The 19,362-nt window shown below is 42.7% G+C and overlaps 1 protein-coding gene across 1 annotated transcript in view; it reads right to left on the reverse strand.

Moving 5' to 3' along the window:
* Nucleotides 1–11,479, reverse strand: part of galm (galactose mutarotase) — a 33,059-nt gene extending 21,580 nt beyond the window's left edge. The window contains 2 exon segments of the mRNA XM_052011215.1: nucleotides 10,264–10,418; nucleotides 10,980–11,479. Of these exon segments, the coding sequence (XP_051867175.1) occupies nucleotides 10,264–10,418; nucleotides 10,980–11,166 (342 nt within the window). The 5' untranslated portion in view covers nucleotides 11,167–11,479.
* Between the last annotated feature and the right edge of the window lie 7,883 nt (nucleotides 11,480–19,362).

Below are 19,362 nucleotides of genomic sequence, written 5' to 3' on the forward strand. Positions count from 1 at the left end.
ACCATTTTCAAAATTACAAAGACTGTATGTCCAGACCTTTATCTTTAAGATACCAGAATAAACCTTCCTCACAACATTTGGCGCTACGAGCAGGGTCTTGAGGGTATTGGCTGGACACAGACGCAGGTGGGATGTTCTGGAACAAAGGGAAGAAAGAAAGTGTAGGCACTGAGGCGAGGATCCCAGAATGGACATATGAGAGTGAGGTATTTGGGAGCTTGGCCATCATGCTGACAGACCACGGGAAGCCAGTGGACTGGGCAGAGCAGTTTGATCCACGTGGTGAAAAACTGGGACACAATGTGGTGGCCCTCCTCAGCAGTCAGGGTTCCCCAGTGCCAAGGGGAGCTGAAGGGGGGCCATCTGGCTCCTGGCCTCCTTCCTGAGGCGCCAGGACGGACTTACTGGCCAGTTGCAGGATACCTGCCTGCAGAGGGAAAGAGAGATAGAGACCCTCCAGCAACGATGTTGCACGCTGCAAGAGGCAGCCCAAACGGCTCAGACACGGGCCAATGACCTCGAGGTCTAGGGTACCGAGGTTGCCTGCTGGCTGATCCCAGGCACAGCAGGCACAAGCCACCCGCAGGGCCGGCTGGCAGCCAGATCCATTTTAAAATCTGAGCCCTGGTCCGGCGTGGTGACGGGCTGGACACATGGCTGGGGAATGGGGAAATATGGATGGATACGGATGATGAGGGGCCGCTCGACGAGAAGGGGCTCCCCCACGCCCACCCCCCCCCCCAACCCCCCCAAACCGTCACCATGCGGTCCCAGGTCCCACCACAGAGGGGAGGGGAGTAGGATGAGGCCCCCGCAGGGGGGAAGTGCCCGTGGTCCCTCCAAGACTACGGAAACCCGGGATTTCTCCAAGGAGCTAACCCAGCTGGCAGACCAGTACCGCCAGCGGCTGGGCGAGCACCTGGCTACATGGCTGCTCCGACTGTGGGATGAGGGGGCCCCCAACGTGAGCCTCTCTCACCAGGAAGCGAGCGCCCTAGGGAGCTTGTCTGACCAACAGAGCCTTAACAATGCCCTGCGGGTGCCACGTGGAGGGACTGGGAACAACACTACCATGTGGGATCGGGTAGTGACCGCAGTGAGGGTCCGGTACCCTACCCTCCTCGAATGGGACTTATACGGGCGACCGCAGTGGAGCACAGTCAGTGAGGGCACTGGGGTTGTCAGGGAATGGGTGCTGGTCACTGGCATCTATGAGACACCCGGTGATCGCGGGTTGTTAGAAAACACCAGGGTGACCAGAGCGCTAACGGGATACCTGGTCACCACTGCGTGCCCCGATTTGAGGCCAGTGGTCCCCCCTCATGGGACCGGCTAATGGGAAGACCGTGCGGGACACCATCACCTTCCTGGAAGGGCTAGAGTTCTTGCACTGGGGGAAGCCCACCCAGGTCCGTAGGGCAAAGACAAAGGCTGGAGACACAAGCCCCCGTTTTGTGCGCAAACAGCTATTCTTGGACCTGCTGCGCGCAGGGGTGGACCATGCCAGCATAGATGGGATCCCGACCTCTGCCATCTATGCGCTCTGGAAAGAGCAGTGCGGGCCCCGATGACACTGCCTCTGTCCCTCCCCCACTCAAAACAGTCTCTCCTGCCCTCAAAGCTGAGCTCCGGGACCTGCTGAGACAGGAAATAGCCCATCTCCGCCCGCAGGAACCTTCACCCACGGGGTGGCAGACCCCTATCCCCCTCCCACAGGACGAAGGCCAGGGGTCCTGGCATAAAAGTGCTGTATGTTTGGTTTTCTATCTCTTTTCTGTCTCCGAGGATGTTGAGGTAAGCTGTGCACTACTTCAGGGCAGTTAGTTAAGGACTCCCGAGACCAAAGAGCCAATGTTTGTCCAGAATCAGGGTATCAACATTGTATTGTTTATTCCTTGATCATTTGTACCCAGTTATTTTGTGTGTGTGTGTGTTTGTGTGTGTGTGTTTGTGTGTGTACCTCACCCTCTGTCGCGATTTCCCCTCCACATTCGTGATCTCCTGCTTGAGAGTGTGTGAGTGTGCATCTGTTCCCATTCATTCTGTCCCCGCGTTTGTCCTTTGTTAATAAACCATTTTAAATTACAAAGACTGTGTCCAGACCTTTATCTTTAAGATACCAAAAGAACCTTTCTCACAATATATGGTCATTGTGTCAGCAGAAGGGATTAGTTTAGTTAGGCATTTAATTACTAGTTTAACTAGTTTGGCACAATACCATGGACTGGAGAGCCTGTTCTTTTGCTGTACCATTCTATGTTCTATGCTGGAGGACCTCAGACAGCATCTGTGGAGGCAAAGGGATGGTTGATGTTTTGGATTGACATCCTGCACCAGACCATCAGTTTGTAGCATTTATGCCTCCATATGAAAAACTGAATTCAAACCCCGACCCGAGCATAAATCTAGGCTGACATGTAATGCTGCAGAGTTGGCACTAACATTTGAAATAGGCGTTAAACTAATACCTTTAAGTAGGTACAAAAGGTCCCATTAAAGCAGGGAAGTCCTTTCTGGGTAACAGTTATCCCTTAACCAATACCTACTGACATTTCCAAGTGCCATTGGTCTGCCATTTTGCCCTCCATTAAAAGAGTGACCAACTTCAAGTGTTTATGTGACTAAAAAAACTGCCTTAAATTTAAAACATTATATGTAAATAAAAGACTGTTGTGTAGCATTTATATCACTATCTTTAAAGTTTTTTTTCCATAATTTAAAATGAGTGGCGTGGACTCGTTGGGGCCGAAGGGCTGTTACCACGCTGTAAATAAAATTTAATTTAATTTAAAATTTAATTTAATTTAACTTCAGTGTCTGTGGTGTCAGCTCTTGGATTGAACAGTATGGCAATTGGGGAGTGGTGAGGATGTAGGATAGGAGTTTGCATGAGATGCCAGAGTTGGAGAAATAACGTTCTTAAGTGGGCTCTTTGCTGAGGAGGTTTCAGAGATATAGACGGAAGTCTATACATGGATTTGAATATGAAGGTGAGGATTTTAAACTGGAAATATTGGGGAACCAAGAGCCAACAAAGGTCAGTAGGCACAGAGGTGATGGGGCAAATGATAGTTAGCACAGGTTAAAATAAGCAGCAGCGTTTTGAGAGGGGCAGAAGTTTATGGAGGGTGAAGGTGAGAGACTGGTCAGGAAAACATTCCAATGGTCTGTTGGTGATAAACATCCTGACCATGTCATACAGCAAAAGAGAAAAAAAAGTTAATGTTTCAGGTTGAAAATCCTTCATTGGAAATGGGAAAATGAAAAAGCAAGCTGGTTTTAAACTGCAACAAAAAAAAGGTTGGGGAAGGATGGATAGGACAAAGCGAACATCTCTGACAGGATGTGGCCAGGCTTGCCCAGGTAATCCTGATGTTTACAGAGCCATTTGGTTCATAGATTAATGAGGGAATTTATAGAGAAAGAAACAAAGAAATCTGTTAAAGCTGTGAAATGCATGTCGGTGTCACTGCTGAAACTGGAACTAATAGAATATTGAAAATATCCAACAGATCAGGCAATGGCAGTAGAGAGAAAAAAATTGAATTAATATTACAGATGAATAACTTTACAGCAGAAGTGCGTAGTTCTGAGATAAACAGAACCAGCAAATTATCTGAAATTGCTGAATTCAATATTATGTCCCAAAGTCGCGACTTCCTCAAACTTATGTTAGACCATGTTGGAACACAGAGAGATAAGTCAGAGTGGGACTCCGATGGAGAATTAGTGTGACAGGCATCTAGAAGCTCAGGATTGCCAAGTACCAAAAAATAAGATGCAACTAATGGAAAGATTTTGCATTATTTAACCTGAATAAAGATTGAACAACTTCTCGTATTTTAAAAGGCAATGTCTCTTTAAGAAGTTACACAAATGAAAGAGCTGTACAAAGTATTTACTTTTTTTCTTTCTTCCTGGATATGAGTGTTAAAGTTTTATTTCCCTGTGGAAGTTAACTTTATAAAGTTTTACTATTATTTTCAAAGATTTCCAAAGAAAGAAACGAAGTGCCAGGACTTGATATTTTCCCTGTTTTTAAACATGTGTTCTTTTTGTCCTTAAGCTATATGTTTAATTTAATAACATTTTAAATCTGAATTTATACTGAAAGAAATAAAGACCTTAATTGTACAATAGTACCAGGCAATTCTATTATTACAAATTAAGACAATCTCTAAATCCAGATGCAATATTACCATTTTTGGGGAAGGAATAATCTCAAATGTCATTTCCTTTAACAAGAATTTTCTTATCCCCCGAACACCTTGACCTGATTTTCTGGTTCCTGAATAAAATATGCGTGAGTTTTAGAAAGCTATGCAACACAAAAGGGTAAAAAATAAAAGATAGAAAAATCTCCATATTGTTATGGCTCTGATAATCTGTGTACACCCTGGCTGGAAAGAAATAATTACATTTGATATGAAAGATATTACATGTCTATTACTTTCAATCATAAAAAATTAATTGTTGTCCATGTGGACTGGTAACTGGTCTGCAAATAGTTGAGTTGTCTAAAAATGCACATTTTGTGTTAATTTGAACATCCTTAAGAACTACTTTTGACATACAGAATGCAAGTTAAAATGCAACCCTGCTCTATAATATAATATTAGGGATAGTATTAAGATTTCCTTTTATTACTCTAACTCAACAGCTATCTCCTATTTGGCCATGCACTTTACATCAAGGAGATATAATTTTTTTAAACTCTACCTAAAGAGAGAATAAGATGCACTGTGTAATTGTAAAATTTAGCTATAGAAATAATATGACATGCCCAGTCATACACCTGATAATTTGCATTACCCCAAGAAAAAGAAACAAATATTGATAGATCAATACTATTTATCTTAAGATATTGAAGAATATGTTAGCAAATTTGGACACTCTATTGACATCCTTCAATCTGAAATACAAATTGAAATAACAAAACTAGTAAATGATCTTGATGACACCCAGCACATACTGTGGGAATTAACAAAGAGAAAATGATGTGAAAAGACATACAAGACATAAACATTATCTTATGGTGGTAGCAATTATGGAATGTGGAAATATAGTTCAAATAAAACTTTGCATAAGATTTGTGCCAAGTGTATTGATTCAACTAAACATTGTGAGCTCTTTACCAAATCTAGTTATGACTGAGGAAAGAAAAGAACGAAAGAAGCAACATCAAAAGTTTGTGCATGAGAACTTGGTTCGCCAAGAATGGGAGAAGCTGATTGGAAGTGATTGATGTTGTGAGAGGTTCCTTACTTGGGAGTAGACACCTGTAGCCAAGCCTAAGGCAAGGATGCATTTAACTCAAGGTAAATTAATGTTGACCAAAATTTAACCAAAATCTCTCTCCCAGCCTGGCACAAGGAACAACAGGACTTTAAGAAACTTTTAAAAATAAGTGTATGCTGAAAAATCTGAAAAAGGTGTCTTTTGTACAGAGACAAACAGGACTAAACAAGAACACAACTTACTTTTTCTGTTTACCCACAGATCTTCTGTGGTATGACTGTGTACAGAATTTTCAAGTCAACTGATAGAAGTTCACTAGAGTAAGAATGCTGACCAAAATGCTGATAGTCTCAAGACTTCATACCTGGCAAAATATCTTTACAGTGAAGACTGAAGACAAAGACCAATGAAATGAAACAATTCATAGACATACATGGGCTTATGTGGACACAGTCATTTATACATTGTAATATTGTTATAGTTTTGTAATTTTTTATATTATACTTGCTGCAATGTTTATTTAGCTTTTTTTAAAAATACCAATGCTCTCAGAGCACCATAACCTGCTGAGTCTTTTCTATGACACTATTCTTCCACCATTGCAAGTGATTTACAGGTCAGAAAAAGCATTTTCAGGGACCTTTTCTTTTCTTACAAAAAATGTAATCTCCTCACACACATGGGAATCCCTTGCTTGAGGTCAAATAATGGAGCATCCAGGAAGGCACTGAGATCCTTGAATCTTTCTGTAGGCACTGCACAAACAATTTAACCAACACCCTGCACCATGGAAGAGATGTGATACCCCTGCTAGTATTCATCATCCACCTTGTAATCCATTGAACTATAGTAGAACCAAGTTATCCCTGATGCTCAGAGGGTGCCTTAAAAGTAGGAGGAAGATGTCAGTGTGGGAGAGGGATGGAGAATGAATGCAGTAGGTAACTGGAAGCTTGGGGTGACCCTTGTAAATAAACAGTGGGTCTGCAAAGCTGTCACCTAATCTGTGTTTATTTCCCACTACAGTGACTACACTTTGAGAGCAAATGTAGTACACTACACTGCAAGTAGTACCAGTGAATAGTGCTTCACCTGAAAAGAATGGGCCCCTGGGTGGAATGAATAAGGAAGAAAAAAGGTGGCTATGGCATGTCCTGCAGTTGTACAGTATAGAAGGATATTGGTTTTATGGAGTACTGAAGTGTGGAAAGCATCAAAATGATTCATGGCTGCTCCAAATAATGGAGCATCCAGGAAGGCACTGAGATCCTTGAATCTTTCTGTAGGCATTGTACAAACAGTGGAAGCAGCCAACAATTTAACCAACATCCCCCCACCATGGAAGAGATGTGAATCCCGCTAGTATTCATCATCCACCTTGTAATCCATTGAACTGTAGTTGAACTAAGTTATCCTTGATGCTCAGGGAGTGCCTTAAAAAGTAGGAGAAAGATGTCAGTGTGGGAGAGGGATGGAGAATGAGTGGTCATGGCACTCATTAACTCCAGCCTCCTAGACAACCTCAACCCAACGCAATTCACCTATCGCTGAAACGGGTCTATGGTGGATGCCATCTCCCTGGCTCTACACTCGTCTCTGGACAATAGGCTAATGTAGGGGACTACAGTAGACTATTGATTACAGCTCCACTTTCAATACTATAATTCCAAGCAAACTCATCACCAGACTCAGACCTGGGACTCAACACTTCCCTTTGCAACTAGATCCTTGACTTCCTGACCAACAGACCACAATCAGTAAGAATAGGCAGCAACATCTCCAGCACTATTATTCTCAACACTGGTACCCCACAAGGCTGTGCTTCAGCCCCCTACTCTACTCTCTATACACTCATGACTGTCTAGCCAGATTCTGCTTTAACCCCATCTACAAGTTTGCAAATGATACCACTATAGTGGGCTGTATCTTAAATAATGATGTTGGAGAACATGAAGGAGAAAGGGAGCTTAGTTACATGGTGTCATGACAACAATCTTTCCCTCAATGTCAGCAAAACAAAAGAGCTAGTCAATGGCTTCAGGAAGGGGGGCAGTGCACATACTCCTGTCTACATCAACGGTGCCGAGGTAGAGACGGTTGAGAGCTTGAAGTCCTAAGAGTGAACATCACCAATAGCCTGTCTTGGTCCAACTACAAAGACACCACAGCCGAGAAAGCTCACCAGTGCCTCTACTTCCTCATAAGACTAAAGAAATTTGTCATGTCCCCTTTGACATGCTCCAATTTTTATCGATGCACCCTAGAAAGCATCCTATCCAGATGCATCATGGCTTGGTATGGCAACTGCCCTGCCTGTGACCACAAGAAACCATAGAGTTGTAGACACAGCCGAGCACATCACGGAAACCAGCCTCCCCTCCATGGACTTTGTCTATACTTCTCGCTGCCTTGGTAAAGCAGCCAGGATAATCAAAGACCCCACCCATCCTGAACATGCTCTCTTCTCCCCTCTCCCATCGGGCAAAAGATATAAAAGCCTGAAAGCGTGTACCACCAGGCTCAAGGACAGCTTCCATCCCGCTGTACAAGACTATTGAACAGTTCCCTAGTATGATAAGATGGACTCCTGACCAGACAATTTACCTTGTTATGACCTAATGTTGCACATTATTGTCTACCTGCACTGCAATTTCTCTGTAACTGTTACACTTATTCTGCATTCTGTATTGCTTTAACTTGTACTACCTCAATGCAGTGTGTAATGAATTGATCTGTATGAAAGGTACACAAGACAAGCTTTTCACTGTACCTCAATACAAGTGACAATAATAAACCAAGTCCAATTCCAGAACATCCCCAAGGAACAGATCCCTTCAGAAGGCTGAAATGAGAATGGGGGGGAAAATATGTCTGGTAGTGGTTAAAAATGCATGGACTCTGAGAGCACTGTCATCCACAGTGCAAGGGAAAGCATAATTGAGAAAATCAGGACATCAATAGTAATGGTGTGCAAGGTGGCAGCGTGTACTGTGAGGAAGATGTAGAGAGGGTTCAGAAAGATACAAATAAATTAAGTGAATGGACATGGCAGATGGAATATAATGTGGAAAATGTGTCATCCACTTCAGTAAAAAAAATATAGAAATGATAAGAGATTGAAATGTGTTAGTGTTCGGAGGGACCTGGGTGCCTTTGAATGTGAATAATCGAAAGTTAATGTGCAGTTACAGTAAGCAATTAGAAAGGCAAAAGATATATTAGCCTTTGTTGTAACAGCATCAGTAGAAACATCTTGCCTGGATATATATAGAACCCTAGTGAGTCTGGATCTGGAATATTGTGCACCGGTCTGGTCTCCATACCCAAGTAAAGATGTGTCTACAATATTGAGTGTAGTGAAAGTTCACCACATTGATTCCTGGGATGGCAGATTTGCTACATAATGAGAGGTTAAGCTAATTGCACTTGTGTTCTTGAGTTTAGAAGAATGAGAGGCAATCCCATTGAAACATACTAAATTCTAAGGGGCTTTGCAGAATAGATGTGGAACAGATACTTCCCTTGGCTGGGCTATCTATAAATAGGGGTCACGCTCTCAAAGTAAGAGGTTGGTCATTCAAGGCAAAGGTGAGAAATTTCATCATCCTGAGGGTAGAGTGTCTTTGGAAATTTCTACCCTAGGAGATTGTGCAGGCTCAGTCACTGATATTGATACACTTTTAGATATTATGAGAATCATGCAATATGGGGTTAGTGCAGGAAAGTGGTGCCAAGGTAAGACAAAAATTGGCCACATTCTGACTGAAAGCCAGAGCAGCCACTATTCCATATGATCTTGTGTGGTGTCCTGCGAACAGAACTGACAGAGAAACTGGGAGAGTAGAGTGCAATTCCAACAAGAAGCAATACAGGAAGAAGCATAGTCAAGGTTGTTGGGAGTCTGAATCTTTTAGTGGATACTGACCACTACCCTATTCCTTGAAATGGAGATAGAAAAGGGAAGGGGAAAAAATAGCAAATGAGAACAGGCTGGAAACTTTCAAGTCCACCATGAGAGTGAGAAATAGTCATCGATACAACCAAAAATGAGGTGAGATAGGAGACCTAAGTAAGATCAAAATAAATATTCTGCGTATCCCACAATGAGACAGATATAGGCTGAGCTCAAACCTGCACCCATAGTTTCAACTTTAATTTGGAGGAAGTATGTTCAATGTGAAAACAAGGCTGTGGTTGGATTTCCTTCAGTGAGTCCTGTTGTGAGATGCAAGTCTGGAGAGATTGGATATCCATGGTGACAATGATGTGGTTGCAGGCAAGAAACTGCTAAAATGAGAGACGGCATTAGAAGCATTGCAGATATAGGTGGAATAAAATGGAAGAGGAGAAAAATTAAAGTGAGTTCCACAGGACAAGAAAAAGCTGAACTGATAAATCTACTGGGACTGTAACACTTGTTCCTGGGAGAAGATGGAAAATGATTGTGCACATTTCAGGAACAATGTGTTGGAGACTGTGGATGGAATTATCTACAAAAGAGACAAGGACAGCAACTATGAGAGGGACAATGGTGTAGTGTTTAGTGGTGGGATATGTATAAACAATATTGTGATTTTGTACTCTTTCTCACTTCTCTTGATCAATTGGTTTCTGGAGTAGCTTCTTGTATTCTTTATCTGGATTCCACTCTCAAATTTGTTGCACGTTTTGGGGCTGGTCTCTTTATTTACACATGATCTTGAATTTTCTTTTCCTATTGCATATCTGTCCAACAGTTCCTACATGTCTTCCCCTGCCTTTCTTCTTTTTGCACACAGTTCCTCTACCTCACACACAAGAACCGATTTGTCTAATTACACTGCTTAACTTGATTATGCTAAACAGCTGGGGGGCGGGAGACAACATTTAGCATGCTAGTCCAGAGGGAGGCATGAGTTAGTTGGCATTCAGCATCTTCAAGATGGAGGTCAGCCCACCAAACAACAATCCTACAAACATTAACAGTTCTTATCTACACAAAGCTGCCTGATTCCATTGGTCATTATGGTAATAAATGAGCTTTACCTTGTCAAATCCTTTCAAGCCACCATGTATACTATTAGGTCCATTATTAATGGGTAGCTGATAATCCTTCCCATCTATGCTGAATTTCCCTCCTGCAATTCTATTGGCAACACGGCCAATCACTGCTCCAAAGTAGGGATGCTTGTTAATGTAGCCTGCAAACACAATTGAAACAAAGTTGTTATTTTTGACCGTAACAAATTTGATGTTCCTTACAAGCTCCTTCATTATTCTCCTTCCTTCCCTCTGCTAAGTGTTACTGCTTCCAACCTGCTCTTTCAAATGAGCAAATGGGAACGATTTTTTTTTTGAGTTTCACTTGCAAGACCATGGTTATTGACCATACCCCAACTAATGTAGGGAAAGGTGTGACTCCCTGAACTACTGCAGTCCTTCTGGCGAAGATAGCAGTATTATTAGGGAGGGAGTCTCAGGATTTGGATCCTGAAGGAATGATGACATATCTCCAAGTTAGAAGCATATATGACCTAGAGAGGGGACTACAGGGGGTAGTGTCTCCATCTTCCCATCACCTCGCTCTCTCCGTTGGGATCATTGACGGTCAACAACCTTGGATAACTGGGCCATGATGAACTGAGTTATCAGATGCTCATAAAGGGTTACGGGGGGGAAATTGCCTCAGAATAATGCCAATGAGTGGTGGTGATGGTGGTAGTAGTAGTAATAGTGGGCTTTCTTTCCGTGGTGGAGCCCACCTTCGAGGGTGTCGAACCCCAGGGTCAGGTCCGCCGTTTGGCCGCGCCGGTCCTCGGTCTCCAGGCCCGTCACTATGGCGCCGAACGACAGCACCCGGAGCGTCACCGCGCTGGATCGCAGCGTGAAGCGGTGCACCGGCCTCCCGTCGGGCAGCGCCCCGAACACCTCGCTGCTGACCTGGGTCATGGCGCCCACTCGTTGCTCGGCAACGCCGGTAAGTCTGCAGCAGTCCCCGCCGCGGCCCGGTTGTCTTTGCACCCGCCTACTTCACGTTACCAACTTTAGTAGTTTGCAAGTTTACTTTTTTTTAACTCGCTATTCAGCCTAAAGCAAACAGCAGGAGAACCGTCCCATTAGGGACGGGGTCGGGGGGGGGGGGGTGAAGAAGAAGAAGCAAGATTTATATAAAATTCTCCAACCAGTGACTGGAGCATTTCCCTTCAGCCCAGCCCCACTTGTGGTTTTTCGATGGGTGGAAGTGTCGCCACCACCCTGCCAGGCAAACTGATGGACATGTAATTATAAAATGACCCGGAAAATGAAGAAGCCTTTCCGTCGGAAGCTTTGAAGGTCAAGTCGAATTTATTGTTATGTGCACAAGTACGGTGAGGTACAATGAAAAACTTACAGCATCACGGGGCACGCACATTCATACAACAACCAGAATATAAATTAAACATGACGGGGGGGGGGGGAGGAGGGAAGACTGCAAAACAACACCTTGGTGCAAAAAACTACACAATCAGAGACAAGTCCATGGTAGTGCAAGAGGTGGTCAATGGTGCCCTGTTGCTGAGGTAGGATTAGGGTTGTGCAGGTCGATTTAAAAACCTGATGGTTAGCGGAAAGTAACTGTTCCTGAACCTGGAGGTGTTGGACTATAGGCTTCCGTACCCCCTGTCTGATGGTAACAGTGAGAAGAGAGCATGACTTGGATGGTGGTGATCCTTGGTGAATGCCACCTTATAGGTGCCGCATGTAGATGCTTACAGTGGTGGGGAGGGCTGTGCCTGTGATGGACTAAGCTGTACCCACTAGTCTCTTACATTCTAGTGTGTTGGAATTGCTGTACCAGGCCATGCTGCAACCAGTCCTAAGTGCCATTATTTTTCTTGGACATTTCGTCACAGAAGTAATGCTGGGAATGTGGATAAGGCAGATGATTGTGCTCATTATCATGGCACAATCGTTTGCCTGATCCACATTCCCTGCATGGCCATATGGCAAACCTGATGACTGTTCAAATATCATTGCTTCTTCTGATTAAATATTTAGTTCTTGGAACATACAAGCTGCGGCAGGGGATATGGCTCCTTGTACCTGCTTCACCATTCAATCAGGTTGTGGCAGATCTTTTACCTCGGCATTGTTTTCCTGCAGTAGCCCTTGATATCCAAAAATATATTGTGCTTTCTCCTGAATATATTCAGCAAATGAGTGTCCATTGCCGCCTTTGGATAACGAATTCCAAAGATGCATTACAACCTGGATGGAAAAAAAAACTGGTTGTTGTTTTGAATGACTACCCTCGTTGAGTCTCTGAACCTGGATTCTAGACATCCCAGCCAGTGGAAACATCAACTCTGCATCTACCCTGTCAAGCATCTTAAGGATTGTAAATGAGATATTATTCTAGACTCAAGAGTGCAGGCCTAATCTGCTCAATCTGGTGAATTTTGTGCACTTTTCAATTGCAAGAATATCCTTCCTTGGGTAAAGAGATTTAAACCCATACACAACATTCAAGAACTGGTCTCACACAGGTTCAATGTAATTAGAGCAAGACATCTCAGTTCTTGTGTTTAGATCCTTTCATAAAGAAAAGTCAATATACTATCAGAAGAACATAATAATTGGTGCAGGAGTAAGCTGGTTGCTCCTTTGAGCTTGTTCCACTAGTCATCAAGATCATGATTGATCCTCCATCTCAACTCCATTTTGCTGCACTGTCACTGTATCCCTTTATTTTAATATCCAGAAATCTCAATCATGTTTGTGAATGAAGGTTGAATGTCACAGTCCTCCTGGCTCACCACCTTTAGATTCAAAAAATGTTTCTCCTCACTTCAATTGTAAATGGCCCACTCGTTATTCTAAGACTATTGGTTTCAGACTCTTCAGGGAGATGAAGACCATTGACCCCATCAAGCCCTATAATACTGTAGGTCTCAATACAATCATTCTTTTAAACTGGAGAATACAGCTATATTCCTAATCTCTCCTCTTACAGCAGGTGTGCCATCCCAGGACCAGTTCGGTGAATTGTCATTGCACTCTCAATGACAATATTCCTTTCTTTAGGAAAGGGGTCAAAACTGTATACAGTACTCCAGGTGCTATCTTACCAAGGCTCTATACAAATGTAGAAGACATCATTGCTCACGTACTCAAATCCTCTAGTTTACTACCTAAGTTAAATACCAATTGCCTTCTGAAATGTTTGCGCCACCTTGTTGGCGTTCAGTGACAAAAATATAAAGACACCTAGGTCCCTTTGAATGTTGGCATTTACCAATCGGTCACTTTTTTTTAAAAAAATGCTATGCCTTTCTATTCTATTCACCAAAGTGGATGACCTCACAATTTTCCACATTACATTGCAGCTGCCACGTTCTTGTCCACTCACTTGGCTTGTCTATATCCTGTTGAAGTTTTTTACATCCTCTTCACTGCTCACAATCCCACCTAGTTTTTGACATGGATTGTGATTACCTGTGACCCAAGCATCAATCCCTGCAGTACTCCATTGTTCAGAGCTGCCATGCTGAAAAAGATCCATTTATTCCCACTCTTTGCTTTCTATCAGTTAACCTATTCTCAGCCCACCCTGGTATATTTTCCCCAACTCGATGTGCTCTAACTTCATTGACCAATATCCTTCACACCATAAACCTTTTGCCTTCTGGAAAACCTACACCACATCCACTTGTTCCCCTCACCTACTCTACCAGTCATACCCTCAAAGAACTCCAAGAGGTTGATCAAGCATTATTTTCCTTTCATAAATCCATTGCATATTTTCCCACTATTTGATGGGGAATTTTGTTTTTGCATTTTTCTCAAAGGGTCCAATTTGTGAAAGTGACAATATAACTGGAGCTCCTATTCCCCTTTATTGACCAACCTTTTAGCGGTAATGATATTGCTCACTTCCTCATTCCCAAGAACTGTAATATCATCCTGACAGATCTTTCTTTAGACTACTGAGAAGAGTAGTTGTTAGTGAAACAGTTTACTATCATATGGGAATCCAGGTATATTTTCCCTTCGTGAATGGCAAAATAAATAACCCCATGAACAAGAATAAGTAACTAACTCAAAACTGCAGATGCTGGAGATCTGAAACAGAAAAAGCTGTAAACACTCAGCAAGTCAGGCAGCATCTGTGGAAAGAGAAACAAAGTTAGCATTTCAGATCAAAGGTCCTTCATCACAAGTAGGAAAGAGGAAAAATAAGTCAGCTTTAAGTTGCAGAGGGTGTGGAAAGGATGGATAGGACAAGGGATAGACAGCAAGGTTGCAATGGGCAATAAAGTGATTAAGAAACAAAGTTGATAGATTGATGAGGGCAGTTAGCATGAAAATAAAGAGACGTAAATCTGTGAAATGCAGGTCAGAGCTGTAGGAAATGCCCAGCAGATCAGGCAGTATCAGTGGAAAGAGGAAAAACTGAGTTCAGGTTACAGATCGATAATTTGCAGCAAAACGAGCCAGTTCTGATAAAAACAGAAAGCGAGTTACCTGAAGTTGTTGAATTCTTAATGTTTCTTCTCCACTTTGTACAGTTGTGGCCCAGGGATTCCCAGGAGTCGGTGGGGATGTTCTATTCTTTTCAGGTTTTTGAGAATGTGCTTGAATATCTTCCTCTCTTCACCTGGTAATCTCTTTCTGGAACAACATGTGGAATAAGCAGTCTGTTTTGCAAGTCTGGTATCAGGCATGTGAGCGACTTGGCCTGCCCAGTGGAGCTGGAGCAGTATAATAAAGGTCTTAATGCTGGTGATGTTTGTTCACTTATCCTTGCAGTGGATCTGGAGGAATTTGCATTGGTGGCCTCTCTCCAGATCTCAGAGGCATACAGGAGGACAGGAACAATTGCTACCTATACACTGAGTTTAGAATAGGGTTTAATCATCAAACACCCTTTTCAGCCAAAGACAATGGTGAATTTCATCATCAATGTATGCCTTTATGATTTGGTTCTTTAGATATGGGGGGTGGTCCATTTTTTTCCAGGATCTTGCAAGGAACTTTTACAGTGACACAGCAAATATGGATAGATGGGAGCAGAAAGTTGTAAAGAAAAATTTATAGATTTGAATATGTGGACAGGATTATGATGCATGATGTTTAGTTTGGTGAAGTGTGAGCTCCTGTTTTTTAAACCTAAAAATATCTTTTGTAAATAGTGAAAACCTCCAAACTGCTAAGCTAGGAGGAGTAGAGGGAATTAGTTTCCAAGAATAGAATTCGCACTGCAAAGGTTGAACAAGGTTTGCATTTGTTCACTCCCAATGTTGACTCCAGGATAAGGTGGTTGATACAAGTACACTTGTGAGGTTAAAAGAGATTCCCTGGCCCTGTATTCCAGAGAAACAGTTAAGCTGAGTGATTTCCACAAGAAAAAAATTCACACGGAGTTGTGTTTCAGTTCCTATTTTTTTGAGGCAATTACTTGTATTCAGAAGTGAAACCGCCACATAAATAAGAACATGGGATTTTCAAAATGTATCCAGGGAGATCAACCCTTCACCTAAGTTGAATCAGGACTCATCAAAACTTAGATTCATGTAGTACCCTTAACTTAGTAAAATATCTAAGGAACACCTCAAGTTTGTAACAGGCAAAATTTGTCTTGGAGCCACATAGTGGAATGGTAATCCAGAGTTTGGTCAAAGGGCTAAGTTTTAAGGCTAATGTTAAAGGAGGACTGAGACACAGGTACAAGAAGGGAACACCTGTACTTGTGCTGGTTGAAGGAATAGCTACTTTTGGTGGAGTGAATAGAACTGGGAATGTGGGGAAAAAAGAATAACAGAATTGGGGGAATACAGAGAGTCACAGGGTTGAATGCATAGGACTAATCACAATACCCTTTTAGAGAATTACCACAAATTGTTTTTTTTTTTGCATTAGTAAGCTTGGATATATTACACTTGATTCCCTCATCTAAATCAGGTGACCCTCACATTACGGGGGATTGCGTTCCTAGAAAATGGTCTGCATCATGATTGGCCATAAACAAGAAGTCACATGTATGCATGTGTCAGGAAACACGAGTTGGGGAAAAAAAAGTTGTGTTTATTATATATTTTTGACAAATTCTGTGAGAGTGAATTTGATACCGTCTCTCAAATTTTTGGGTAGTGATTTGTGAATTCTGTAAAAGTGTATTTTCGTTACCTGAACAGCTGTAACATGACCTATAAAAAGAAATCCTTGAAATGTGCCTCATTCCGCGGCCCCCACCCCCTGCCCACCAACTCCATTTTGCCTCCAATCACTGAACTGCAACTAATGTCACCTTAAACAGATGAGGCAGGTTGCTCGAGCTGCTGGGAGGAAAAAGATACAGCTACAGGAACAAGTGTCGATTTACAGAATCTGCTGAACTTTGGATGTCATTATTGGATTGGAGAATTGTCAGGGATCAAGGCATGGAATCCATCATCATCACAATCACTACAAGTCTGGAGTTGAGGATGGAAGCAAATATGAATGCAGGAATTGCTAGATGACAAAAGGCCAAGGTCCAACTTGCTTATCTTCTACCAAACTGGTAAATGCACAATGCAAAAATAAGCCAAAGAAGTGGTTTCCCTGCTGGAATGGAGGATTTGTGCACAGCAATTTCCCACAAACACCAAAATGACTGACCAGATTGTTAATTTGTAATGTGATTAAGGATTGTCCAGGTCGCTAAGGATAATTTTCTTCCTCTTGTTTAAAATCATAGAGACGTATAGCATAGAAATGGGACCTATGGCCCAACCCGTCCATGCTGACCATTTGCCTGCATTAGGCCTGTATCTCTCTATGCCTTTCCTATCCAACTTCCTGTTCAAACACCTTTTAAACATTGTATTTATATCTGCCTTCACTACCTCCTCTGGCAGCCTGTTCCAGATATTCACCATCCTCTTGTGGGGGGGGGGGGGGGGAGAAAAGAATTTACCCCTCAGATCTCTTTAAAATGTCTCCCTTCTCATCTTAAACCTGTGCCCTTTAGTTCAGGGCTCTCTTGGTCTAGGAAAAGATTCTGACAATCTATTCTATCTATGCCTCTATCATTTTATAAAGCTTTAAGGCCTCCTAGTTTCCAGTGAGAATAAACCCAGCCTATCCCAATCTTTCCCTATAACTACAGGCCACCAGTCCAGGGAATGTCCTGGGAAATCTTATATGCACTCTCAATTGCTACCACATCCTTCATGCAGTATGGCAACCAGAATTGTACACATCATAACATGGGACCTTTTTATCTCCTTTTAAGAGGGTGTTGAGATCTTGTTTTAGAGTCTCAGCTGAAAGACTGCATGTATGGCAGTTGAGCATTTCCTGGGTATTGCACTGTGCAGGGCCATTAAATCTTAGAAATTCACTACACAGAAGGAGATATTAAGCCAAGTGACCATTATACATTGATAACTAGTCATAAGGTTAGATTAGAACTTTGGGTTTATCCAGAGCTTCCAGCTTGGTGCATATGCACTGATGACTGTAGCGTATTCGTTCTGCCTTTGGATGAGCCATAATACATTTAGTAATTTCATTGGACACTGGACTAGCTCATTCTCGATGGTGAAACTCGCTTCATGAAGACAACATTCCTCTTCCTCTAGAAGAAGGTGTACCCACTTCTTTGTTCTTTTACTGGTCATCTCCTGCCCATCCTGTCTCACTTAATGGAGTGACGTTGATGTCAAAGCATTTGAATTCCAGAGATATTGCAGCAGTGTTGTATTCAGATCTGTTGCTGTTGAGGTTGTCTATTGTGGTCCTGACATTCTGGGTTCCAAACTTCATATTGTGCAGTGGAAATTATTTGTGCGTGGTCCCTTTCAATGTGGAGTGGCCATTGCACACCAGCTCCCACATGGATTTGGCAGAAACAAGGGGGACCAAGTTGACCTCAGACTAGGCTCTGCTGCATGGCTATTAATGCTCACATATCAGTGGACACCTGTATGTGGCCACTCAGTGTGCATACAGACACATAGTATATGTGTATGTTCTCTTTGCTTCTTGCTCTCCTTGCCCACTCTCCCACCCACACTCTTAACTACACTTCTGTCTCCATCTCCCGCTCCTGGTCATATACTGTATCCTGCTGCTCCATTCATGATCCCTGGCTTTGGCCACTTGCCTGGCTCAAGCTTCTGACTCTGCTGCAAACCTACCAACATTCCTAATCTCCAGCTTCACTTGCACATCTGTTCCATGCTCCAGCCGATCACACAACTTCCTGACTCCAGCTACTCTCCTATCCATGTTTCTGGCTCAGTATGCTTTAACAATGGATTATTCTGTGCCGATGACTGATGAGACTCTTGAAAACAATGGGAAGCTTTAGCAAAAGGTGTAAAATCCTTTGTTATGCCAGGACCAAGCGAGCCACAAAGCCCTCCTCTACTATATAGGTGCACCCCACAGGAGACTGCATAGGAACTTCTCCACGGGTTGGTTTGTGGCCAGCGCCTGGCGACTTTCAAGCCCCTTTCACTTCTTGCTGAAGTATCCTGTGGCTCTCCTTCGGTGATAGACCGTCAAAAAAGTGACCATCTTCAACAAAGGATACAAGTCAGCTTATAGAAGTCCAGCTGTCTGTCACAGAGGAAGTCCCAGAATAGCTTGCAGATTTCATCTATCTAGAGGCACAGTGAACAAGATCTTCACTGCACAAAAACTCCAAGAGAAATGCAGAGAGCTGCAATAAACCACTATACACAGCCCTTCATTTTAACTTTAACTACTTAATCAACTTAGATAACATGAAGGGAGTGTAGGGATCCTTGATACAGGTAGTAAAGCATTTCAGTTCCCTCTATTCCCACTTTTGAAGGGAGTAATGAAGGCCTTTGACAGGGAAATACATTAGTGCCTCTTATAGCTGATGATCTAACTACCCTCTAGTGACATGCCAGTGTACTAATGTATTCCTTGAGTCAGAAGATTGAATATTAATTTTAAGTTGCCCATTGATTGCATGAGCATTGATAAATGACTATACTAAGGTCAGAGCAAACACATCCTGAATGGCTACAGAAGTCAAACCTTCCTACAGCTTGTCTTTTAAATGCTGCAGAGTAGCATAAAGCATGACTTGCTTCTGCCCATCAGCAAATCTGCTTTAATTGCATATGAGATTTAATAGCAAGAGAA

The sequence above is a fragment of the Pristis pectinata genome, chromosome 3 (assembly GCF_009764475.1).
Source record: "Pristis pectinata isolate sPriPec2 chromosome 3, sPriPec2.1.pri, whole genome shotgun sequence".
Lineage (NCBI taxonomy): Eukaryota > Metazoa > Chordata > Chondrichthyes > Rhinopristiformes > Pristidae > Pristis > Pristis pectinata.